The 27,368-nt window shown below is 40.5% G+C and overlaps 1 protein-coding gene across 2 annotated transcripts; it reads right to left on the bottom strand.

Moving 5' to 3' along the window:
• Nucleotides 1-418: 418 nt before the first annotated feature.
• On the bottom strand, nt 419-26,350 carry plcd3a (phospholipase C, delta 3a). Of its 2 annotated transcripts, none has more exons than XM_078951811.1 (15): nt 26,008-26,350; nt 11,555-11,722; nt 7,845-8,072; nt 7,227-7,357; nt 6,667-6,892; nt 5,453-5,654; nt 5,227-5,371; nt 4,938-5,090; nt 4,700-4,852; nt 4,471-4,621; nt 4,231-4,347; nt 2,637-2,815; nt 1,934-2,069; nt 1,520-1,669; nt 419-1,433 (listed from the first exon to the last, which is right to left on the bottom strand). In XM_078951811.1, exons 1-15 carry the CDS (start codon nt 26,096-26,098, stop codon nt 1,291-1,293), a joined length of 2,373 nt encoding a protein of 790 aa, XP_078807937.1. In that variant the 5' UTR covers nt 26,099-26,350; the 3' UTR covers nt 419-1,290. The 2 variants fall into 2 exon arrangements, with proteins under 2 accessions (XP_078807937.1, XP_078807938.1); XM_078951812.1 differs by having other exon boundaries at nt 6,667-6,912; nt 7,256-7,357.
• Nucleotides 26,351-27,368: the final 1,018 nt, after the last annotated feature.

Genomic DNA, 27,368 nt, shown 5'->3' with positions numbered 1-27,368 from the left:
TTGGATAACAAGTTTTATAGTGTGAACTCTTTTGCTATTTTATATAGCCTAAATTTGTGCTTATCAGCTTGAATGGAGATATGCATAGAAAAACAACCACTTCAACTTTTTCTTTTTAACTGTGGTTGAAATGAAATAAAAGAAAGCACAAGGACAGCAATCCCACACATTTTGGAGCCATAGGGGAGTCAGATGAGGTCTTGCTGTAAAGCGACAGATCTAACCCTCTATTGCCGTGTACCTCTTAATTATAAACCAGTAGTTTTATGACCTGTTTCATATTGAACATTTTTGTACAAATCTCTAACTTTGACATTAAAATGTGCACAGCAAAAAAATAACTTTTTAAACATGAAATCATAGCTTATAATTATTTAGGAACATGCGAGAATAAAACAATGAAAAGAAAGGTCGAGTCTCATTTTTGTGGTGTTATTATTGCTTTACAAAAACACAGTCTTGGATACATGATACAAACACAGGCACTGAGGTATAACACTGCAAACTGTTCACTCATCACAGATTCAGTCAAAAACAATTAAGGCATATACATTGTATTTATGGCAAACTCAGTGCTTCTCTTTTTCTATCTCTGACTATAAGTATTCCCTTCAGTGACGCTTTAAGGGAGCTGTTGCGTCTTAATCCACAATTTCCTGATAACAAAGAGCTGAACAAGACTTGAGGCCAGAATTTAATACATTTGTAAAATGATACCGAACCAGTACTTGCATATCGGTGGTTTCTAAGCATGATGGTTAAAACAATTTTCAAAGGTAAGTTTAAAGTGCTAAAGTACTCAAAGTATTGAGTAAGATTGATTTAAGAAAATTCTGTTCAATCTTTTGAAAAACTTGGGTTACACAGTAATAAAATAACAAATCTCTAAAACGGTTAAATTAAAATATATTTAAAAAAAAACAGGGATTACACATCTTTGTGGTAAAAATCATATAAGTATCATTTCTGTTGAGGTACTCTTCATCTTTACATTAACAAAACAGTTAAAAACGTTTTCAAAACAAACTAAAATGTCAAAATAATAATTCTGTCATGGAGGTTATGTACGTTTAAACACTTAAGCATCCTATAAGGGTGTTTAAGGCTCCTTTTCTTCTTCATTTTTGCCCTGAATAGACCAAAAAAAGTCTCAAAGTGCATCTGAGAAACTAAGTGGCTGAACAGAAATTGGACGGGTTAAGTTTGAGGGAGTCTTCACATTCAGCGTTTCTGCTTCTAAAGGTCTTTGTTGGCAAAAGAAGCAGAATTTCCTCCATTTTCAGGCGTGTTTCACGCTTTCCTCTTAGCAATGGCCATACGCTCTGACAGGGTTTGAACTGGAGGTCCTCTGTGGCTCACTTTCACATGGACAAAGAGTGTAGCTGGAGACAGACTGGAGCCATCTGCCTTCAGGAGGTGGATGTGTCGATAACCTGAGACAAAAAGAAGATGTCAGTTGTGACACCAAAGAGAAAATTTTCTCTTTTTCATCTGAACAGGACAAATCTTTATGAGCTACCTGTGCGTAGGCTGGTGAAAGGCAGAGTAAACTGCCCCACAAAGTCATTTTTGACCGTGTGATCGTGGTCCTCCACCACAAAGCGCACCAGAGCCAGTTCAGGGACCTGAAGCTGGAAGCCCAGAGTGCAGTCCCAACGTGGGTTGAAGCCTGCAGGGGGCGCCAAAGAGCTGTCAAAACACTTCTAAAGAACCCAATCACAGCTGAGCATTGGAAGAAAAATGTTTATGCTGCATAATAAACAAGTCAAAGGAAACTTTGTTATACATATTTTTGTCTTAATGTTTTAAAAACATTAATATTGTATAAAAAAATAACTGTATTATGAAACACACAAATCAGTATCATGCAGCTAAAATTAAAGGGTTCTTGTATTTATGTTGTTTAATACACATAAATACATTTCAAAATTACCATTGTTGTCAATGCGATGGGTTTTGTTTTTTGCATTGTCAATACTGACTCCATGAATTTCTACAGAAACTTGCGGATCCACAATGGCGCTCGCCTTCTCTGTGTTGACTTTTGGCAGCTGCTGTGCAGTTAATACCTACAAAAAACAAAAGAAATTGGTCGGTAAACAGTTTAAAAAGGCTGGATTTGGGCATGGGGGGGGGGCATAAGTGCCATCATCACCCACAAAAATCCTCAATTAACTAAGGAAATAAAAATTATATTAAAAAAAAAACTCCAAGAAACAGAACAATAAATGAATACATAAATAATGTGCAGGTCCCAAGCCGGGTAAATGCAGAGCATAGTGTCAGGAAGGCATTCACTATAAAATGTATAGACATAAAAAAGATCTAAGGTTAGATGAACCCATAGCATGGTTTTCTAAACATTTTAGGTCTTTGACAACCCAAAGTCTCGGCATATCCAGTGTGGGGCTGGCTAAATTCGGGCCTGCTAAAAAGCATTTTTAAAATCCTAGACTTCACTGACTTTCTGACCCCCCCATCCCAAGGATTAACAGAGTAGAGCTCAGTTTTTATTGCATTTAAAGATCCACACATGTAAACAGAAGACAACAATGTGGATGCAACATTACAAATAAATGAATGAATTAGATCTCAACATTTTATTTGCTAATCGACAGATTCATGCAACAGCTCACTCGTATAGTCAGTTGTGTGGGTGTGTGGCCGGGGCCTCCACCGGTGTTCTCTGGGTCAAAGTTGGACGTAGGGCTGCACAAGAAGCTGGGCTTGAGCACGTAGCCACAGCGACCGTTGGCTAGGAAGCGACCCTGATTAAGGTCCATCTGCTCCCCAGGTGTCTGAAAGTTGAGAGCCACTGAGCGGCACAGAGAGAAGACTGGAGTCAGCAACAGTACCAACAGATCTAATTATAAACAGACCCACAAGAGAACCTTAGTCACAACTGCCCTTAAGGGTGGATGCGGACCTGCAGCCGAAAAATGGGCAAACCTATACGGGGCACACAGGTGGCCCATAGAAAATATTAAGATTGTAGACCGCTCAGTAAACAGTAGAGCGATAAAGTGCATGTAAATTATTTTCTACAGGCATGCTGTGAGTGACAGGTCGTAAGGAACTTTTATGCAACACATGGGGTCAAATACGGGTGAAATAGGTGAGATGCTGACATGTTATAAAGAGTTTTTTTATTTTTTCAACCCCCAAATCCTGCGCACTGTGCAGGGTCCCGTTAGCGCCGTTTAGGTGATAAGTGTGCGCCCGTTTGTGTGCAGCCTGACTGTTAGAATTTAAGAAATTGGTCAATTAAGGTAAATTTTGTATGGGCACTCTCGAGGCGTCTTACGTGGACTTACGCATCACATGCACACCCCATCTGTGTAGCATTTGCGTGTGGTCTGTAAAAAGCCAGTACTCCCACCTTACAAACAACTGGAGAGTGGCGTAGGGCAGCGTACAACAGCATCACCCGTATGTCATAAGTGCATGTAACTTACATTCTCCTTACAAATACTACAGATACATTTACCACACACACACTCGACAATGATAAGTTCCATTGTCATGACAACCCCATGAGGTGGCCATACGAGCCTCAAGGTAACTGCAAGACACATTCATGTAAAGACAGGTTCACACCGGGCATGTGATGCTCGTTTTAAGAACCCGCTAAATGCACATTCTTGCCTACAGTGTTCACACTAGACAGGCAAGGAGGGGCTTCTCCTTTTTCTTTTGCTACTGATCACTACCGAATGTACCTACAGATGGGAGTGAGAAATGTTGAAGTGGTGCAAATCACATGAATCTTGCTTCAGGTTTTTTTTTTCCACAACTCTATTCCAATAAATGAAAGACTTGGGATCGTATAATTTCAGCCGGGCACAAACCGCGATTATTAATTTCTCCTCCATGATCAATGTTTTTAACAGTTGGCACTTCTGTGAATTAAAAGAAACACCATCTATACGTCACTTCCAAATCCAAGTCCCTGATTGGTTCAAGTTTGATCTGGTTTAATTTACAACCGATGTTCAGTGGCTGCGCGTTTTGTATGTAGAGCCCGAAAACGGTCCTAAAAATGTGCGTAGTGACACGTGAACGCATCGGTCTTGAATGTGGAAGCCATAAATGCCCATATACACATTTACTTAGACTTTTGATTGAAAGTGATTGCTTGAACATTGCAGTGTGAACGTAGCTTCAGAGAGTTATTTTTTCAAATTTCAATCATCTTTGCTTTAGTCTGGGTTTTTAGTGGGGAGTACCAACCCATCTGGCAGCCACTGTTCCACATATCCTGAGGATCAAAGTTGGAGGATTGCAGACGCTGGCCAGAGGGGTAGATCCGGCTCAGCTGCCTCGTGTTGTGTTTTACAAAAAGCTTCCCTGCAAATCAAAATAAAGCAGCATGCAATGACACACTGCAGGGCTAATTATAAACCATTGTAGATTTATCTGATCAAAAAGACATCTGAAATCTCCAGGAGGTAGATATTTCCCCTGTGGTACCTGAGTCTTTGATGAGCTTGAGAGCCTCACACTCAGAGAAAGAAGACATTTCATTTGGAGGCATGTTGGATATGTTGTCAAACCCCTTGAAGTTGACACTCTTGCAGTAAACCACCAGTTCTGACAGCTCCGGGCTCAATTTTGAAGAGACCTAGATGCAGAAAATTATGTTTGGTTGGCTCAAATGTGTTCAACAAACGCTCAGACTCATCAGTGCTTCTAAACTCACATATGTAGGATCCTTTTTGGATGCGCTTTTGTTGCTGCTAGTCTCATCGTCTTCACAGCTCGACGCAAAACTGGCAGAACTTACACTTTTGCCCATCTGACCCAGGCGAGACGACTGCGTCTTTCCTTTCACCAGAATTCGAAATTTAAGGTCCTGTGAGGAAGGAAAGGAATGCAACTGTAGATACCCAGAGGGGCTACCTGTGTGCATGTGCATGCATGCTTTTGTGTGTGTGTACCTCAGGAGAAGGCAGCTCAGTCAAAGGCAGGTCACTCAGAGGCTTTGTGAGGAGTTTCTTCCCCAGGATGGTGTGGAGGTGTTTGGCCATGACTGCCTGCTGCTCCATAGAGCAGTGGTTCTCCAAGGACAGGACCAGAGGGTACGGAGATGCCTGCAGGGACAAACACTATGAGGCACTCAAATGCAAACTTAAAGCAGCGATGCAGAGTTAGTCCAGCTTGTTAAATCCCAAATTACTCATGCGTGTGACCACAATAAGGTCAGTGGGGTGTGAAACAATGTCATACCCGAAAGGCATACTGGTTGATGGTTTCTATGACCAACTTGAATGGAACCTTGGAGGTTAGGGTGTGACCGTGGTAAATGACAGGTTCTCCTTTATCTCCATCCCAGCAGTCCAGCTCCACACAGCGGCAGCCCTGATTCAGAGCCCTGATGGTGACAAATGCATTTTACGCCACAAGAAAATTATAATTCAGCAACAGAGAAGGGGGGAGGTTTTCTGCTCCGTACTTGATGTACGGCTCAGTGCTGCTGGTGCTGGTGACCTGGTCTTTGGTCAGGTATGTGTTGTGCGACGAGGAGATGAAGTAATGAGCCAGGGGGCGGGTCATGTCCTGGTAGACATGCGCATGTTCAGGGTTGAAGACATCGTTTTCCTGAGACAGCATGTACATGGTGAAACCGTTCTGAGTCATCATCAGCTTCTTCTTCACTGCAAAAAATAACATCAAGCTGTTAATCATTAACATCGAGGTTAATCTTTTTACTTGAGCTCCATTGCAAGCATTTTCTAAAAGCAATGATGTGTTGGAAACGAAACCATTGTTTTGTCGTCAAGAGATACCATCTCATCCTGCCTCTTAGAATTATGGCCTGCAGCAGTCCTAGACTGCAAGGACCAGATTGTTTATGCAATTCTACTTTCCAATTGTGTGTTAAAACAAAAGATTCACCCCTGCCACATACTCAAAACCTCACCAAAATCGCCACACTCCTTTATTTAGATAATATTTAGCAATTTTCTCATTTTTGCACAATTTGGGAAAAGAAAAATTTAGTTCCAGTGATATTCACAAAATTTCACACACACCACCAGGTTACGTCCACAACCACCAAAGTTTTGTTTAGCTTCCACCTCGGAAACAGGCCGCCATCTTGACCTAAAAAAAGATCCCCTTTAGTAGAAATTGGAGGATTTTGCTCTATGACCACATAACTTCTCTACTCTAGCATCATTGGGAAGCTACTTGGGAACGGCGTTAGCGTGGCGAGCTCCTAAATGTGGGGTTTCCCTGTTATTCACACATTTTGTAAAGGAACATTCTGAGAATTTAAGGCAGGAATCATTGCCTCAAGCTCACCGATATGATGTGACAGACGATATGACCATATTAGGAATGTGGGCGTGGTTAACAAAAAAAACTCAGTTGCCAAGGAAATCCAAATATTTACTTTTGCTGATTCTTTTAAAAATGGCATAGACTTGTTCGTCATCCACTGGCGACCAAAAAATTAAATGGTTGCTATGGACATAAAACTAACAGAAAAGCCGCCCTTTTGAAAAATGTGTTTTAATGAATTTGTCCCAAGTAATTTTGGCCAAAGTGGCAGGGGCAGAGTGAGAGGTGTTTAGCACCTGCTCAGCCTCAAAAAGGGGTGGCCTGTGGGCCATGCAACGCCGCTAACAGCCTCACTTACTCTAGTACCTGCTTTTAGGGACTTACCACTGTCGTTGAACTCATAGGTGTGTATGATAGTCTGAGCATGACTCAGAGAGGCGTCTTCTCCTTGATCTCCAAGGAAATCCCGCAGTTCCGGCATGGAAAGCACAGAGCCATTGCTTGAATAGCGCCTGAATATGGCATCCAGCTCGGGCCGTCGCATCAGTTCCTTGCAGAACAACTCGATCTCTTTGTGTTCCAGGCGGCCATTTCCAGACTTGTCACAGCGCTGTGATTCAAGAAAGGGTTCTGTGAAAACAGGCAAACAAACATACCCCATATACCCACAAACATTTAGGAAATTACTCTGTGAGGGTCATTTAGGGGTTGGAAAGATCAAAACCCCAAAAGATTAAAAGATTTTAGATGCAGTAACGGCCCTCAATAAAGAAGTAAACCCGTTTTTTTGGTATGTTGTGGGAAAGATAAGGAGAAGGAGATAAAGATGTGTCGAACCAATGCTCAGGTTATTGAGTAACTATGTAGACTCTTTGGTCTATTTTTATCTGAGATAAGCTGCGATTTCCAAAGACAAAGATTTTAAACTCTTCCGTGATCCTGACCTTGAACAAAGAGCGGGCGTAATGCTCACTGAGGTCAATGTTGATCATCTGGAGAAGTCGTTTGACCTCGTCGTAGCTCATGTTGCCGTCCTGGTTCTGGTCTGCTTGCTTCAAGTAGCTACGAATCCAATTGCAGAGAGTTAAGGGGAAGAAAAAACTCTTAGTGACTGATAAATGACGTCCTACAGCGATAACTGGGTTACGGCACAAATGTATCAGGTTATATGGCAGCTTTTAATGGGCTATTAAATCACTTCTCGCTGAATTGTTGCCGGTCTTTTGCAATCCCTATTGGATTTTTCTCTTACCGTGTTTATTTGAGAGGCTTGATTTATTACATTATATACTATTACTAGCACTACAGGGTCACCAAAAAGAACACGCAGGATATTCTGACTTGACACCAACAGAGAGACTATGGTTTAGATGGATTGTGTATCACAGTCATAACTAGTCTATATTTAGACAAGATAGTTTCTTTTGGTCATCACTTCTCACATAACCTCTGCTTAAGATGAGCGAAGGCACATGTGACAACAGAGTCTGTCACCATAGCAATGTTGTTCAGCTGCCCTATATTTATTCAAGCACTCTGGAAATGCATTACTGAAGGATATTGGTCCAGTTTCTCCTTTTGCGTCATGCTGGCCACCCGCTCCTTTAGGAAGCGAAGTCCTCGCACCCAGCGCTGGGCCTCCTCTGCCGTGGGACACATCAGGTCCAGGCTCTTCCGATCTCCTCTGAAGACCACGGAGAAGCACTGGTTCTCCGGCATTGAACCGGACAGCCGTCTGAGCGCGTCCGATTGGCAGCCCTCGCGCACACAATCCACCTCAGTCACTGCAACTGAGACGGGAAAGGGAGAGTTCAGCTGGAGAGCAAATACGGAGCAGTTTTATGTCAAGGTGTGAGATAAAAATAAATTTGACTCGATAAAGAAATTGTAAAAATACTCGGAAACCAGGATATGCTTCCATTTTTAGCGTGCAAACATAGAAAAAGGATTAGAGATAAAAAAAAACAGATTTCTTGAAATGTCTACAACATTTAAAAAACAGTAAGTTTAAACTTTTATTTACTAACTGCAGTATATTTCATGATATGTTTTTACTAAAGCAGCGACTACAACCTCAAGAGCTTCTCTAGGTGGTGCATTGTCTTCCGTCATTGTAAATCTTTTATTTGACAAGCTCTTAATGAGATTGAAGTCAGGCGAGGAACCAACGGCTCTGCGCTCAGCCCTTGTCAAGGTCTCTGCTGGAGAGTTGAGCATTGGAGCTTTAAGAGACATAATTTCACTTTTTTTGTGTTTACCTTTTTGAAAACTGTCAGTAGGATTAAACCTAATGTCATTTATAAACCCTGTAGTTCCAGCTGACTACTTATTAATGACAGAAGCCCATACCATGACTCATTCTCCCCCTGCTTAGACCCATCTGATCTGTTTGCCACTTTGCCTGATCACATCCAATAAGCAGAGTTTGAATTTGATTTTAGAACGAAGAGCTACACAGACATTTCACCCTTCAGGATCACATTTACTAAAAGCACAGTGTAAACATGGGAAATAGTGACACACAAGAAACCTATGAAGCTCATATTTTGTGTCTAAACAAGAATCTTTGACCTAAAGACTTTGAAGGAGTTGAAAAAAAAACCATTTCACTTTAATCATGTGGTCACTGCATCACTCATTATGACCCTGATGCTACATGATTCGATAGTCCTGCAAAATGTTAGCAAAATACACAAAGTTGTGTGAAATTGATGCACAAAAGTGAAATAGAATTACTCATAAGTTAATAAATCCACTTTTTGTTGTGACAGGAAGTGGAAATGTTTGTTTTAATATCTGTCTTGGTTCTGTTTAGGCACTGCAGCCTGCACCTCTTTCCCTGATTGTACTTTTTCCTATATTGATGACATTGCTGTATTCCTGTAAATCTGTTTTGGTACAAAGACTACTAAAACTTAAAAAATAATTAAAACTTCAACATAAAATTGTGTTTTTATGTCGGACAAAATGCTGTAAACTTTTCTATTACAGCCACGACCTTTTAAAGTTTTCTGATTGGTAATTAGAGGACAGTGGTTATGTTCTGATTCTGCCACTAAAGATTCATTGTCACTGGAGCTCTTTTGTGTCAGTGCCATGAAGCCTGCAGCACAGAGATCTTTGAGTTGGGCAGCAAATAGAGACTCTCCCAACAAAAGCTTCATTCTGATGGTGGAGGTTGTAAAAGTCTCTGGTCTCCACCTCCTCAACATTACGCAACATTCGTGCTTTGCTCTTCTCTTAGATAGGTAGCAAAAGGGGGTGTGGCATGTGTGCATGTTTGTGGGGGAAACAGAAGAGCTTTATAACTATGTACAAAGTGCTTTTGAACGGAATTTTGAAGATTTTGGATCAAACCTGACCCGAAGTGGTGTCTACGGAGCAGTAAAAAAGGAGCCAGGCCAAAACTACTGTACATTCTTGTTTCTGCTTCCTGTTGCATTTTATTCTGAAGCGACGGGCTGTATTCATAAACTGTTGAGGCACCGGGAGCCAGGCCCTTAAAGACCTGTCTGATTTTTGTAGTTATTTCAAAAGCATTTCCAGGGGTCTTTTAATTATTATTGTGCCGTTTTTAGCCAAACTTAAAGAGTTTTTGCAGAGCAGCAGGATGTCATCAGAAATTCACCTCTGACTTTTGGGCGGGACCATTGGCACGCAGCAACCCCACCTCCTCCTCCCCGGTCTGTTGCTGAGACCTCTCTGTTTGCGCACTTTCCCTCTAGCTTACAGTCAAACGTGCAACAAAAACGAGCAATATTGAAGCTTTCCAGCCATACAGTTTTGAATCAGATTCCAGCTCATATGACGGAAACTAAAGATGTACATGGATGTAGTCAGAGCTTGCAGGCTGCCCAGCATATGCTTTTTCTCTTTTTAAAACTGCGTTTTTTTTGGCTGAACCTGATTCACAACTATTTGAATGAAAAGATACTTAGACATTTAATAAATGCCACATTCAAATGTTTAAAAAATAACACTACTAAATGGAAGATTAAAAATTGAAGGCCGGTTGCGACCCTATGACGGTCATGCTTTATTTCTGGCTGCAGCACAAACCTGCACATCCTCACTCTCTGGAGTTCAAAGGTAGCAACCAAGTGATAAGAAAAGCAGAGACTTTCCTCATACAGGTTGGCTGAAACCAGAAGTTGCCCTGAAGTGAGCTTTACTTTAAGGAAAATGTGAAGACTTTGTGTTAGTGCTAGTGTCCAATATTGCTTGCATTTTTGTTTTACTGGTTACGTTAGGTTGGGGTTGCTAAGAGCTGTAAGCTAGTGGGAGAGTGTGTAAACAGATAGATGATCAGGAGGGGAAATAACGTAGTTATTTAAATCTTTATTTTGGCTGAAAACAACCCTTTTATACCAAATCAGAACATAATTGGAGTGGAACTTATACAGAGCTGGACCGCTGAGGGAGTTCTAACAGTTGATTGGTTTATTTCAAGCAATTTTCAGCAATAAAAACAAAGAAAAGAGACAAAAATATTACCATTAATTGTTTGAATAGGAGCAAGAAGAAGCAAATATATATAATGCCACCCGTTTGTCCATAAATGCTTTCTGTGCCTGCTGCAACGGCAGCTTTTTTAAAAATCAATCTGCTAGTAAACCTGAGAACTGTCTTCCTGTTACAGGAATCCTAGAAAGAAGCTTAAAAAAGCAATAGGGTAGAAAAGATGTGAAGTAAATGATCATAAATCTGTTCATACCCTGCTGTGTTTTTGTTTTTTTTAATAAATCATATCTAACTGATCCTTAAATAGACTCTTTCAAATGCACGGATAGCAGAAATTTGAGAGTCAAGTGTTAACGTTTATCAGCAGTTCAGTTTCAGGTATCCTCCCACTGTTCAAGCACTTTTCTCAGTCGCTGTTTACCCTCTTCCCAGGGCAGACAGGAACAAAAGGAGAATTACTGAAAACCTATTTTTCTTTTTCGTGAGCTGAGTAAACCTTTAAATCCAGAGCAGACATTTTCAATCAAACATCATCAAAAAGGTAAAGGCAGTTTTGTTTGGTTCCTCTTGGGTTTGAAAATGCTTTTTGCTGCATTATATGCTGATGCTGAGCCTCTGCATCTGAGAGGAACAAGCAAACCTTTCAAAGTAAAACAGAGATGAATCTCCCACCAAAGTGCAGCCAGGGTGAAAACTTGCACTTCAGTCCCAGTCGAGTCTTTAAAAGTCTGCGACATTCCTGCGTCTGAGAGCTCAGACCAGTGCAAACACACACAACAGCAGAGCAGAACTTCTTTGCAGCCAAACTCACAGGTCTGCTGGGATTTGCCTTTGAAGGAGCTCTTGGTGGACTCACACCACACCGTGAGCCCGTCGTCCAGCAGCCGCAGGCTGCGGCTCTTCTGCCAACTGGAAGAGCGGACCTTCACCATGCTGGAGCCCCGCATCATCACGTGGACATCTTCATTGTCCTGAATCCCTGGAGCATGACGACAGTCAAGCAGAAGGAGAAAACGTTATCCCAAAGGGAAACACAGCAATTTTGGAGAGCAACTATTTATTAGTACTTTCAGATGCTTTTCATTTTTAGTTCTCTTTCATTTCTTTTAATTTCCAAAAAAATAATAAAAAAATAAAAGATTGTACACAGGTTCTTATGAAAATGAAAGAGAATAGAAAGAAAAAAAAACATTTTTCTGCCCCTTTTACATTCTTAGAAAAAGCAAAAACAGAGCGAAAGAATCATTTAGAAAAAGTAATGTCTCTACACATAAATGTGTATATATATATATATATATATATATATATATATATATATATATATATATATACATTAAGCATTACATCAAGCATCAAGCATTCACAGTTTAAGTTTAAGGTTCACTGATTGTATTTTAGTTGCAAATCTTTACTATTTTGTTGAAGGTGATTTTGTTTCTTTAATTGTTTGTTTTATATCTTGACTCTTCGAATTGAAACAAATCTTTCCGTAGGTTTTTTTTTAATTTTTCGGCAAAAAGAAAGTCCCACATCCCTTTAAACTATAATTTCTGTCTTTTTTTAAACTCTTCTCTGTATTTTGTGTGGCAAAAAATTCTGATGTGTTTTTATGTCTTAATTAAAAAACTCTGTGGTCAACTAAATCTTTGAATTTTAATATTTTTAATTTACCGAATAATGGATTGGATGGATCTCTGTAATTACTACCAGAGATCGTTTTTACTGCCTTTTTGTAGAATAAACATTAAACCAAAGTATGTTTTATCCGTTATGAATGAAGGAGTTATATAAATACAGTACTTTGTTATCTGAGTTAACCTTATGTAAAACAGCAGCTGTTTTTGTTGTATTATTGATATGGGATTACAAAGTAATGCCCTCATCACTGATGACACCCAGAAATGTAACTTGCTTCATTCTGTCAATGTCATTGGAAATTCAGATGTCTGTTTCTAACTACCATATATTGTTGTTGTTTTTTTTTGCAATTTTGTGATAATTTTGTTGTGTCATCAACAAATAATGTACATTTGAACTTTTGGATGCACTTACAACGTCATCTATATACAAATTGCATAACTTGGGTCCTAGGACAGACCCTTGATGTACTCCACAAGTCATAATGCAAACATTTAACTTAGCGATATTTTGTTGTCTATTGTTTAAATAACTTGTTAACCATAGAAGAGCTTTTCCTCTTTCACCATATTTAGTCAATAAGACAAATATTGTGGTTTAAGGTGTCAAATGTTTTTTAAGTCAAACAATTCAACTTAATTCAAAGGAAAAAGTCCCTTTAAGTGACTGTTTCGTGTTTTCTGACTGGTTGATGTGTTCCTGCTGTTTGTCCCTCATGAATGCACCAACATCAACCCAATCAAAATAATTATTTTCCTTGCAGTGAACATCAGCCTCAGCTCATGGATGAAGGTTTGAAAGAACAAGACAAATTTGCATTGACTGGTTTTAAGAAATACAACCAATCTATTAGAAACTATCATAGATGTTTCTTACTTTAATGTCAGAAAACTTTTATTAAATATCCAGACATTACAAAGAGGTAAAAAAAATCAACAAAGATCTGGAGTTGTGAGTGGACGTTTAAACAAAGTTTACAGAAACTTCAGGCAAAAACAGATTTTAATGGGCAGCCATGCATCGCTGCTTCTTTTGGGATAAAAATAGTTTTTTCTTGCCGCTCTTTTCAAAGAATCCAACCTAGCTTTCAGTCTTTCAGTTATTTTTCTGTGTTTTTGTCCTCTGTTCATGTCTGAACATCCATCCAGACACAGTTGGCATCCTATCCCTCTATCCTCTTATGTCTTTGTCCGAAAGCTGCCAGTGCCAACTGGATGCTCCTCAAACAGGGCCCCCAAAACTGCAGCACACAGAAACTGTTCTCAGCACCTTAGACATGTAGGGCCCTTGGTAGGGGGGGTGCTTGGACATCACTGCCAGCAAGCAGCGGATGTCCTCCTAGCACCCTACCCGCCAATTTTAACCGCACCTTAGACATTTAGGGCCCCTTGGTGGGGAGGGTGAGGGGACGTCACTGTGAGTAATCAGGAGACGTCCCCTTAGTGCCCTACCCGCCAATTTTAACCGCACCCCCCTTAGTACACACACCCCTCCCCCCTCAATATATACATCCCAACATAAACACACACACATGCACACACACACTCTCTCAAACACACATACACGCACACACATTTTGCAAGGAAGGTGGGACCTAGGACCATCTGTCCCCTGCCTCTTCCCTGGTGGGGGGTACGGGCCCCTTTGCAACGGCGGCTGTGTCCCCGGGGTGCTGGCTTCCTGGGCCCGGCGGTGCTCTCTCCGCGCGGTGGGGGGGTTCACATTACATCTGAGCCGGGGGTGTTCGTGTCCCTGGGGGGTGGGTTCTGGTCCTTGCTCCTGAGTGCTGGGCCCCGCCAAATTTCCAACTGTGGCCGAGCCTGGTCGGGCCATATTTACAACACCCCTTGTGGGCCCTCTTTTTTCCCCGGGGTTCCCCCCTCCTGGGCGGGGGCGGCGGGCCCCTGCCTCGCTCCTCCCTGGACCAACCGTTGGCCGGGCGGATGGCTGCCTGGAGTGCGGAGTGGGTCTCCCTTGGGGGGTCCTGGCCCGTACCTGGGGTTGGGGCGGGGGGATGCCCGGAACTCCTGGGTGGTGGTGGGGTGCTCGTCTGGGGCTGTGGGCGTCCTTCTCCGGTGGGGCCCTGCGTTGGGTTCTCCCGGCGCGGCGGGGGGGCTGCTCTCCTGGTTGGGCTGGGGCGGCGCCCTCTTTCCCTCCGTGCCTCCCTGCTCTCTGGCTCTGGGGGCCTTGCGGCGGCCCTGCTGGCCCTGGCCTGGGTGGCGGGCTTGGTCGCCCGGGCGGCGGTTGTTCCCTGCCGGTTCCCGTGTGGTGTTGGGGGGAATCCGGCTGCCGCTGCTGGTGCGGTGGGGGTCTTGGGGTGGGGATGGCTGGGCACTCTCCCTCCTTCTTTTCACGTTCCACCATCCATTTTAGAAGAACATAAACACTCACCTGAGCACAGGTGTCAGCTCAACAGACTGAATGACTGAAATATTTCACACTAGTTGGTTTTAAGGCATAAGTATGCGTGTGAACACTATCTGTTTTGTGTACATGTCGACAGGTGGACATTTTTGCAACTAACAGGTGTGTTTATAACATTTGAGTGTGTGTGTGGACAGGCTCCGCCCTTTTTTTTTGTTTTTTTTTTACATTTGAACCTTACCATAATGATTAACACCCAGTAAACTTGTTGCTTTATGCTGCTTCATGGTCTTATCCCCCTTCCCCTCCTATTATCACCCCCTACCCCCCCTCTCTCTAACGTCCCTCTTTCTTCTTCCCCTCTTTCCTTTTCCGTCCGGTCCAACACCAAAGATTTTCAGACATGTTTGAAATTAATAAAGTTTGGCCTCAATTACAAAAGGGGTTTATTCAGACATACCTTTGGTTTGTCTGAAGATTAATAACCCCTCTTGTTAAAGTAAAATATGTCCAACCCAAGAGGCCCTCAGCTCTCATCTGTCTGCCTAGCTGTTGGACAGGACAAGTTAAAAAAAAAAAAAAAAAAAAAAAAAAAAAAAAAAAAAAAAGAAACTGTTCTCAGCTCTGTCGCCTCCCCCCACCCTCCCTGTTCTGCCAAACACAAAGAAACCCTCTCCCCCTCAAGACTCACATTAACAACAAGACTGTTTTTCCTAGCCGTTACCACATGCAGCGCCGGGTACTGACACAGCGAGCTGCCCAAACAGCCTGAACTGGATCTGCTTCGACCCAGCTTTAACACCGCTCTGCCGTTTTGTTACAGCAGAAAATCTATTTGACATTCGCCTCTTTGGCTGGTCAAATTCCCCTCCTGGTTAGTAACCATGAAGTTCAGCTATGTGGCCCAAGGAATCTCAGCATGAAAGGGTCTTAGAGAGCGGTTAAAGGTGTTTGTGTTTAGTTGCAATATGAATTTACAATGTTTGCACAGACTCACCCTTTCACAATACGCTGTTACGCAGCCAGGCTCTACTATGTCATCAATGAAACTCAATGGAAACCTGTAAAACATGTTTGGCCACCTGAAGCTTCTCAGTGTGCAACAGATTAGTGGAAAGAAAAATAGAGGTGGATAAAAAGCAAAAGATAAAAAAAAGAAAGTAAGAAACATCAATTTAGAACAAAACTGATTTGCAAAATGAAAATCCTGTAAACAAATCTATAAATGGGCAAAGGATCATGGGTATGTTATTAAAATGTCTGTTTTGTGACAGTTTGTTTGTTGGTTGGTAGTCTTTCAGCTCAGAGGACAATAAAAAGCAAAGATGGTCGCATCATTTGTGCATGAATCCCCCTCGCTCCTAGAAGCATACCAGCTCCTCCCGGGAGAAGCTTCGCATTTCCCTCAGCAACTGTCACAAGCGAAAGCAAGCGCCAACTCCATGCGAGCATTTGGACACACACTCAAAGGGAGTTGTGCATATGACACTACCGCAGGGCCGGTGGAAGTTTCTCTTCTTGCCTTGCAGCTGTCCACAAAAAACCTCGTCTGCATTTCTAAATCTGTCAACGGTCTTCTGGAAGCCAGAAAAAAAAAAAAAAACAGATTGGAAACCAAAAATTTGTGAATCCAGAAAGTTTTATCAGGAATGTTAGGATAGAAAAGAACACAGGAGTGCAGATGACAACATTTTTAAAGTTTGTCTTTGTCTATCACATTTAATTGATAATTATTTATCAATAAAATCTAAGAAAGAGAAATGAGGAAAAATGCTGCACTGTCCCCTTTTACCTGAATCACTGCCTCACTCTCTTCCTCTACCCTTCCACCAGAATGTGATAAACTCATTAAAAACAAAAACACTATTTTTTCTAAATGGCAGCTTTCCTGTTAGTTTAATCTCCATAGCAACCATGTTATCTTTTGGTTGCCTGGGGGTGATGGACAGGTCTATGTCAAATTTTAGAAGAATCTGCAAAAGTGCATTTTTGGATTTTCTAGGAAACTAAGGTTTTCTAATATTTTCGTATTGAATGTTGTGTCTTCTGGTGCTGCTTGAGCCAAGGATTCATTTACTACGTTTTTCACAATATTCAGATGAAGGTAGTATATGAGGTGGTGAAGGAAGAACAGGGGTTCATGCAGCTGGTCATTGAGGCTTCTGATGGAAGATTATTTGGCCAAGATTGCCGTTTAGTGCAACCATGGAGGTGCTGAAGACCTCAGGTCTGGAGAGCTTTGCTCAGGACTCCATCTGGGTCTGCGGCTTTGTGTGGATCTACGATTTAAGTTTTCTTCTCACCTGGTGTTCTTTTAGCTGAAGGAGGTGGATGCTTGAGGAGGTCAGTTTGTTTATCAAAGACAGCTTTTTCTTTTAGGTACCTGGACAGGATGCTAAAACATCCTCACAACTGGGTCATTAAAAAAATCCTTCATAACTTGAAGGATTTGTAGTTTGTTGAAGATGTGTAGTTTTTACTCTGTCCTGTATTAATCTTTATTATTTATCCTATGGTTTCTTACTAGAGCATTGAAACATAGTAGATATGACAGAAAAGATTTTCCATTTGTTGATCTGGCTGAGAAAACCTGGTTGATTTGACATTTTTGTTGTTTTAAAGTTCTTCTTTTTAACTTTTAAATTGATTTTACGGTGTTTATGTCTTTTTTTTTCTTCTGTGTTATTTTATCAAGGTTACGTCCTTAAGAATTCTACAAGATTTTTGTCTTGTCACACTTAGTATTGTCTTAGTCAGAGCTGCCCTTGTGGTTGGATCCGCGTGAAAAATGAGCAAACCTCTACTGGTGGCCGGCAACAGATAACAAAATGTTCATGCACATCTACGGGCAGCACGTCATAGCGAACACTTAACACGTAAGGGTAAGTATGGGTGAAGTAGGTGAGAAGCTGGCACGTGGTGCAGTGTTTTCATTTCTTCAACCCTGCACCTTAATGATGCTCATGTCATAGGTTGTGTTGGTATCCTACAGGCACTTTAGTATCACGCATGAGTCAACCCCAGGCGGCTGCATGCGGGTGCATGTGATTAAGGCCTCAGTTGTTGTGTGTCTCATTAGTCATCACCTCTTTGTCCCTTTGGTTTCTTGGATCACGTCTAAATGCGTGTTTATGCTCATTGCCGTAAAATGGTTTGCAGTACTGCCCTTCCCTCCCCTCCACCGCACTTTAATTTTTTACAAAAAACTTTTTTTAATTTTCCTACCTACCAGCACCACTTTCAGATAAATTTGTGACACACAAACATATCTAATATTTTGCAAATCACCACTCCCTGCAGCTGTTTCCTACCGGTAAGAAATTCTCTTCCAGGAAAAGTTTTTTTTTAACTCTCAATCTAAGGTAAATAACCAAGCCTTTTATTTGAAATGCAGAGTTTTGCTGTTGCATGTCTGATAGAGAAGGAATTTCTATTACTGTTTTGGCTTGTTTGTGGTACTTGGCAACTTGAAGTCAAAAAGTTTAGACATAGAAATGTCATTTTGACAGTTTTATGAGTCTGACCCATTATAAATAAAAATCTAAAAGAAATGTAGAACGACAAAGTCAAATGCCAAATATCTAAAATATTTTTTAGCAAAACACAGTTTGTATGAATCACGTCCGGCAAAGTATGTGAAATACCTCATACATGCCTGCTTAAAAGCATCTAAATGGATTTACTGGTTCAGACTCTGGGTATATAAGTACACAAATAAAGTTTAGATACATTTAAATGACTCCTGCTTCACCTTGTGGTCTCCAACACCATGGTGACTTCAGTCTCAGGGACGTCTGCCCCCACAAAGGTGTCTCTGAAAAGTCACCAGGACAACACCCCTGAGTATTGTTGAAGAATTCCCTGCAGCTATTTGGTTTCCCTTTTCGGTTCGTTCCTAGGTCGTTCCTAGGCCTCCTGAACTTCATTCATGTGACACGTTTGCTTCAAGCACAACAGCCGCCTACGCTGAACTGGAAAAACATTGAACCCAAACAGTTCACTTGAATAGATACAGATTTAGAAACAAGTTCAGGCTACGTCATTGTCATCACTCCTTTGTGTCAGAGTTTTGCTTGAGTCATTGAAGTGTTTTTTAATCTCAAGCTCGGTCATATCAGCGCTTTAAAAACAGGCTGCAGAAGAGGAGTTTTTTGGGGAGAGGAGGCAAAAGTGTCGGAATTTCCGAGTTGTGTGTCAACCAGTTAAAGGGCTTACATAATGCAAAATCAACTTTTTTTTTTTTTTGCTTTTAAGTGTATTATAATGTTCATTCCTCACAAAAAATCTGCCCAAATTTTTTGCTTAATTGAGCATTTCTGAGCATTCCTCTAAAAACCTGCTCTCTGGGCACCAGCCCCTCCCAATCCACGAAAACTAGCGGGTTCTCACATTGAGACGTAGATTAGGCAGGAACAGCCCCTTCCAGGCAGAGTCTGCACTGCCATCACCGCCTCCAGGCTAACACACATACCCACTTTCTCCGTGGAGCTAGCGGTGATCTTTTTAAACACTTTCCTTTTATATGCACAATCTCCACATCCATCTTTGCAAACGTTCGAATGTTGTTTGTCTTCGTGAGCGAAATGCAGACACGCTGCAAAGGCTGGCTCTAGGATGAGCTCATGAAATAGGCAGCACTCATAAGGAGCCTCAGAGATCGAGTCCTTCTTTTTACATCACCCACCTCAGGAGAACATAAACACCCACCTGAGCACAGGTGTCAGCTGACAGGTGCACAAATAGTAAACGTGACAGAATGAAATGCGTTACATGCGTTGGTTTGTGTTCATATAGGTGTGTGAACTGCAGATGTGTTGAGTTCATGTTGACATGATTGTTCGTGAAGATTTCTGGAGCCAACAGGTATGTTTGTAACTCTACAGTATGTGTAAACAGACCCCGCCCATTTTTACTAACATTTACACCAGTAAAGATGATAATCCTCCAGCTACTTGTTGCTTAATGATTCTACCCCCCACCTCCACCTCATTTGTAATCACCCTCCAGATTTCCTTAACTCCCCTTCTCCCCCTTTCTCCTGTGCCCTTACCCCCTGTCTGTAACATCCCTCCCTTCTTTCCTCTTCTTCTTTTCTGGCCGGTCAAACAACAACAAAAAAGGATACAAATGTACGGTAATCAATTTAAATAAAGTTTAGCCTAAAATACAAAAGGGGTTTATACAAATACACACCTTGTGTGTCAGAAGATCCTGAACCCCCTGTTGTAACAGGAAAATATGTCCAACACAACATTACAGTCTGCTCAGCTGTTGTAAAAAAAGATTGAGTCGTCTGGAAAATGAGCTGCAAAAATAACCAATTGCATTTTAAAAAAATCATTCTTTCGTTTGCACAGGTTAATATATTATCATATATTTGGATATAGTTTACTCTGACAGGCTTAAGAAAAGCATAACATGGGCTCTTTCATGTTAATTCAAGATTTGACTAAACGTAATTATGAGAGAGTAACTTCCCAAAAAAAAGTAATCATTCAGAATGGGACTGCTTTTTTGACAACTGTCGTAATTTAATTACCACATTTTGTACTTCTATTTTGTGGAGTATAACTTTAATTTTGTTACAGATATGTCCCAGTTTTGTGATATTAATTGTTGAAATTTGTAATCTTAATTCAAATAATATAATTTGCAAGTAAAAACGAATCAGTTGAAACATACTCCTCCTCGTAGTACATCGTATGTTAGTAAAATAATGCATCACTGATTTTTTCCTATAACATTTTGAAGGATTTGAACAACGCTGAAAAAGACTATAACTCGCTGAAGCTAATTCAAGTAAAATTTATTTCCCCAAAATGATGAATAAAGTGGCGTCGTGAAAGTGTTTATCTTTCATGAGCAACAGCCATTGTGTCAATATACTTTGGGTTTTTCAGAATTTGGTTTTCAAACAAAGGACTTGTACGGTTTAAAATGTGTAGCGCGAAGATCAGTTGACAAGGATGAAATTGGTTCTGGACTTACTCTACCAATAATTGCTTTATCATTGCAGGAAAACCGTCTGTGGATCTGGCTTTACGTCCTGGAAAACAAAAGCTGGTCACTGCGGCTCACCTGTAAGACCAGCTGTGACTAAATACTGCGTCACTCAGCCACTACGCACATTTTGTGCATTTTCAACGTTTGAAATTTTGGGTTTTCGTGATACATACGTGATATAAGTCATTCATAAGTGTTTCTTGCATTCGTCACTCGTCGATGTACGTAGATGTCTATCGAGGGTTTCGGCCGACGGGTCTCCACGTGAATTCAGTTTCGAGCTATTCAAAATTTTCAGTCGGTTAAGAATTATGTCAAGTATGTGGGTTTTTTTTTACAAGGTCAATCTTACGCAATTGTGTGTGAATTTTGCAAGATGCAAACGCAAATTTGAGGCTTTCCACGACTATGCCATGTATGTCTAACGGACCTTTCACGCATGTACCATTGATATGTATAACTTTTATATCGCGTAAACGACGCACATAAACGTCGCACATAAACGCCTCGCATATCACGTTCAAATTATGTAATTGACACACGATGGTTCTATGTTGATTTATGTTTTCTTTGAGTGGTGTATTCATACTTCTTACGAGGTTTTAATGTGGTTCATTCGTGAAACATCTGTGAAAACTTCACGTAAAGACTACAACTTTTCTTGCTTTTTCCACATACATCTGATTTTCCTGCGTGCAATATGTGCAAAATGTATGTGGCGCCTGTGTGACACGGCCTAAAGGCTATAGTGCAAACTCAGAATTAACTAATAATTAGGTAAAAAGCTACAGATTCAAATCTCCAATTGTTTGTTTGAAACATAGAAAAGTCTGTTTTTCTGATAGACCACAAGCATCACCGTAAAAGAGGAAGAGGCTTTTATTTTGACGAGAAGCAGAGTTCTTCTCAAAAAAACACACGGATGGGTGGAAAAACCATTGAAACCACACAGTCATAGCCTGTACCCAACTTTTGTTTTGGTCAAGCTGTGTTGTTGTGTTATTTTTATGTGGTGTTCTCATTTCAAATAGAGCTTGGATCAAACTTCAACTTGTGTGTTTTTTTTTGGCACACCATCTAATGATCAGGGTTCCTACTTCAATACTTATGGAAGTATTTGTCTCATTTTTTCAACTATAAAAGATTCAAACAGGGCGCTCCTCAACGCGTTAAACTTCATTTAAAGGAGGTTTAAAGCGCACAGAACTGTGGAGGAGTGAAAATGAAAGAACAAAAACAACACCGTCCAGTTTAGTTGGATTCTATTTTTCAAATCTTTCTTCTGTTGCGTCAAAATCTGTTTTGTCACCCAGTCAGTAATCAACTGTTTGGTGAGCGCCAGTAGTGTCCAGCATGTTTACTCTTCTTGGAAAGAGAGCAACAATGGTTACCAATAAATGTCTTCTCCCCGTAACGTTTCACAACAAATGCTGGAAGTCCCGACAACAAAATGATTCGCATGAACCAGAAGGATTTTCATCAAACGACATGAAAACACTGAAAAAAACTTTCATATCTGGGAGAAACATCATGAAAACCCAACAATGGAGGTCCAGCTGGATTAAAGATTAAGATGGAAAATTGAAAATAAGTCTTTTACTGAATCTGAGTTTTTATTTACATGTATTTTGTGATTATTCACTGGTTGAAAATTTAAGGTGTTTTGCAACAAAAATCTTCTAAAACCCTAAAGCGCGTGTTGTTTAGCGGAGCAAAGGTATTTTCTTCTCCCTACACCTCAAATCCAGAGCTTCATCCAGAGGGAAAAAGAAAGAAGACAACTTTTGGGATGGGAAACTGAAACCTTCTGACTCGTTTATGATGAACTTCACTGTTTCAGAGGAGCAGAAGATCACGGCGATTCATACTTGTAGTGTCACAGCTTTAGGATGATCTTCCACACACCGTATGTAAATGTGCCACATTCTGATCACATTTGTCATTTGCGCAGAAAGATTTCACGCGTAGATAAAATAACCGGCTCAAATGGCAGAGTCTGCATCAGCTGTGGGTCACACTTCCAGACGTTTAGAGTCTAGTCAGAGAGACCATCGGGAGAAACTATTTTGGGCTGAGGACCTCAGAGCAGCAGCCGCTCACTGAGTTATGGTCACTGTTGAGAAAGCTACTTAATATATTACAGATTATTTATTATAGTTGTTCAAAAAAATTGTCCACTTTAAGTTAATAATGTTTGCAGATGTGGATCAAATAAAGTCTGAAGTAATAAATGGACTTCAATGTGTTTCTCGTGATGTTTTTCAAAATAAAAGGAAAAATGGCAAAAGATACTATAATAAAGAAAGAGAAACAGGAGGACAATGGGTTTACCAACTAGTTATGAGACATAATAGTTATTGTATGTAATTTAGTGGAGCTTTGTCTGTTTTATAGACATTTTTCACATTATTTTGACTTTATCATTGCTGTGTTTTTGGATTCATACATTTAAATTTTGTCTCTACCTTTGTAGAGACAAAACACATGTTTATGATGTTGTTTATGAAACATAAAAACAGTTTGATCTCAATTTTTGCAGTAAACAAAGACCTGATTTATGTTAACCATTTTTTTTGTAAAGTTTCAGGTTCATTGTGGAATTATCAGCCCCTCCAGGATTTTGCAGCAGTTATTTAAGATTGTTGCGGCCTAAAGTGCCTGAATTTGAGGCAACTTTTGTAAAAAGTTGCAACAAAAGCTGCTATGCTTATTTTTTTTTTAAAGCACCTCTAAAATTTAAATTATGAAATAAACTTCACATTCTCATGTCCCATCTCTTTTTATTGTGATAATTGCACTGGGAAATTCTGTACATTCACCATACACAGCTTTGTTGTGCTTTCACTTAACATTAATAGAACTGTGACACCCCAAAATGAACTTTTGGTCTGTCTTGCTCCCACAAACTCATATGTTTGTGTATTGATTTAAACAGACTTTAGAGAAAAATTAGATTCTGCAGGGAAAAATGATAGGCAGATTAAGCCTCACATGTTCTCTACAGAATCTTCCTCTTTTCCATTTCCAAAGGACCACTGATGAGTCGCTGTTTGAAGGCTTTGAGGAAAGGATCTGTTTCTTCTGCTGGTATTGATCGGCTCAGTTTCGGAGAAGGCTCTGCACTCTTCCTTTGTATTATCAATAAGAGTGAAATTGTTCCAGACTCTTTACGTTTTTCTGTTGATGTCGTTTTGTCGCACCTGGCGGTGTCTTCGTCTTTCCCCTCATCCTCGGCTTCCAGGAAGGAGCCACACTGGAAACAGTCGCGAAGCAACATCTTCACCCGTGACTGTTGTCACGCGGTCCATGACAGGTTGCATTAAAGTCCAAGTTGCATTAAAGTTGCAGTCGAAATGTAATTTCCCACGTGTGGGATCAATAAAGTATTTCTGATTCTGACTCTAAAGTTGCAAGGTAACAGTTGACGGGGTTTGTTTAACATTTGTGTTAATAGTTGCGATCACAACATTGCAAACTCCTGGAGGGACTGAAATATTGTGTAATATATGAGGAATTTCTGTGAAAAAACATAAGAAGTTGGTTGTACTAAAAATATGGACATTATTACACAAAACTACTTTAAAGACACATTATTAGAACAAGTTTTAAAGTAGAAAAAAAGGTCAAAAAGGCCTCAGACTGCTAAGGGGATTACATATTCAATACACAATATAGGTCCACACATCTTCATGACAGAAAAGGAGCTATTTTTGTTTTATTTCTGCTGCTCTACTAAATCTTTAAGGAATAAAAAGAGAAAACTGCACATAACTCTAATTTCGTCTTTACAAATATTTACTTAAATAAAACTTTATCTGAACAACTTTTTAGAACTTTCTGTTAGGAATTCCAAACTTTTACCCAGACAAAATGAAAACATGTTTGCTTCTGAAAATCTCCTGTGATTTTTATCTTCTGAAGTAAAAACAAATAACTTTTGTAACCTTTAGGCACGCCGGATAAAGTTTTTCTGCTCCACTAAATCTTCAAATTCAACAGTCCTGTATTGTTCGAATAACTATCTTCTCATTGAATTGGTTTTGTGTGTGCTAACCCCACACTTCATGAGTAAAATAAGGCAATAAAATGAAACAATTCTTAGCATATTTACAGGTTAGTCAACTAAAACTAAATGAAAAACAAAGGCTCTGAACATTACAGGGACCTTGAAGGGGAAATGGAGACCAAACAGGAAATCTGAGGCTCGTTAGCTTCCAAACACTAAAACAGATGTAGGGGTGCAACAATATTCAACTTAATCAATGAATTATATGCCTATAATCCAAGCAGATCGATCTGTCTGAGACAGGTTCATAATCAAACTGACCATTGGAAATTCGTTTCAAAATGAAATAAACCAATTTTGTCGTTACTGGAAAATACCATTAGGATTGAGGTATGGTAGGTTCTATTTTACTAAAAATGACCAAGTGCATCACAGCGAACAACACACACGTGATGGCAGCAAAAAAAATCCATCCTTCCAGTCCAATGTGTGGAAACACTTTGAATTTAGCAAAGTGGGCTGAACTTTACAAAACTAAAATGTGAATGGATTTGACATTCATTCTTGTTTGTTTATTTGTTTGTACACATATTTAATTTGCACTTGATTATCTTGCAAGAAATCCAAGGAAAATCTGGAAAACGTCACCTCCTGTTCAGTACCAAGTATTTCTCTCTGAGTCACACTGGTTGAAGTTTTGGCTAAAGATGTCCTGGATCGATTTTAGGTCAGTGAATCAGATCGTTCAAAAAGAACCAATGTTGACTATAAATCATACTGTCAACCACAACTTATATGAATTGATGAGTTAAAATGAATTATTATAACCTTAATAAAAAACTAAAAATAAAAATGTAAAGAAAAATTAAAGACTGACTAGAAATTTATCTCAGTAATTTGAATTTTAACCTCAATGCAGCAAGAAATGAGTTACTTTCAACACTGATCATGATGGTTGATGGTCAGTTTTAGGTCAGAGTGAGTACACAAACACTCATTAAGCTTCAGCTGTGATTGGCCAACTTCCATTTACACATCAACTCATTTTGTTTTCCATGAACAGGAATGATTATGAAGCAGAGGAGCTTGACAGGTTCACCTCCTCTGACTAAATGAAGGAGAGCAAGGATAAAACTTTTTTCTTCTTTCCAAAAGAGCTTAAATGAATGAGGAAAGTCTGTTAATGTGTGAGATGCAGTGACCCACTTTGATTTGGCTTCGTGGGGTCAGAATAAGATCTCAGGTTTCCTTACCGAGTCTCCTGATGGAGTCGCTCAGACCGTCTGCGGCCCTCCTGGAGCTCTCTGCGGCGTTGACGCACGGAGTCTTGCTGCTGCAGAACATTGCCGATCCTGGCTGCCACGCGGATCCCCTAGATTTGGGGGGTTTAGACTCCCCCTGTTACTTTTTATGAGCGCGAGACAAAAGTCTCTCACCGGCACCGCGCTCCATGTCTGACAGATAGTGAGCCCGTGCGTGCACCACGCAATGGGCGCGTGGCTGAAACTCCCTCCTACTACTCCTCCTCCTCCTCCTCCTCCTCCTGCTGCTGCTGCACCACCTTGAAATCAGGGATCAGCAGACACTTTCTTCAAAGCACAATCACTTGTCGGTTCTAGTTATTTATTACAGCCGATCAATTAAGAAAAAAAAAAAAAAAAACAATAAAGTAAACGTTTAAAAGAAATTACGCTAAAATAGTCTGAAATAAATCATTTAAATCAAAATGTAATCAAACTTTTTAAATGTAATTCTAAACGTAATACCAATGTAGTATTACATATTATTTATGATTTTATTCTGTACAAACGAGGTGTAAACAAAGTAAAAACCTGTAAATGGAGCGACAGTGCCCTCTGGTGGTGGTTCCTTGTAATTGCCACATTTTTTTTCCAACAAACCCTTCTGCAGTGCCAAAATTCGTCTCCTGCGCGTGCATCCTGTTTGCGAGGATTTTGAAGACGAGATCCATGACCAGAAAACTGGACACGTTTTTGTTTTGCAGAAGCTGACATAAAAACCTCCGATAAGTCCTACTAATGGAAGCTTTTGGTGTCAGAGGAAGCAGCAAACGTGATCTTTCCGGACTCACAGCGAACCAAGGGAGCCCACACGCCCACAAACCAACCATGCCACAAACACAAAAGAGTCTTGGAAGGCAGGGTGGGGATAGGTGAAGGTGTTTTTTGCCACTTGCAGCTGCTGCATTTCCCGATGTCCGTCCACCTTTACGTGTTCTACAGACCAAAGCTGTATTTTTTCCCCCCTTATCTTTCATCTCCTTTCAGCCAGCAAGCATGCTAGAAAGGGAAGAGATTAAGTCATGCCTGCTAATCCTCACAGACTGTGATCTGTGCAGGACCAGCTCTCAAGCTGCTACCTTATTTGAGAATATGGAAACCTGCATGACCCCCCCTCCCCCCCAAACAGTTATTGGGTTTCTTTTCATGAGGAACCATCATCTCCTTCTCAAAGAATCAACTCTTCTTTGTATTGTCGGACATGAAACTAAGGCTTGTTTCTATTAGTAGAAACAGTGGCTCTGTGTTTTTGTATCCATGGGATCCCTGGTGTTTACACGCAGTTAGGGGGGAGACCAGTAAGCAGCTGGATG

The sequence above is a fragment of the Oryzias latipes genome, chromosome 8 (genome assembly GCF_053564925.1).
Source record: "Oryzias latipes strain Hd-rR chromosome 8, Olatipes_Hd-rR_3.1".
Classification (NCBI taxonomy): domain Eukaryota; kingdom Metazoa; phylum Chordata; class Actinopteri; order Beloniformes; family Adrianichthyidae; genus Oryzias; species Oryzias latipes.
The sequence above is the reverse complement of the archived record's forward strand: the minus strand, read 5'-3'. Positions and strand labels throughout refer to the sequence as shown.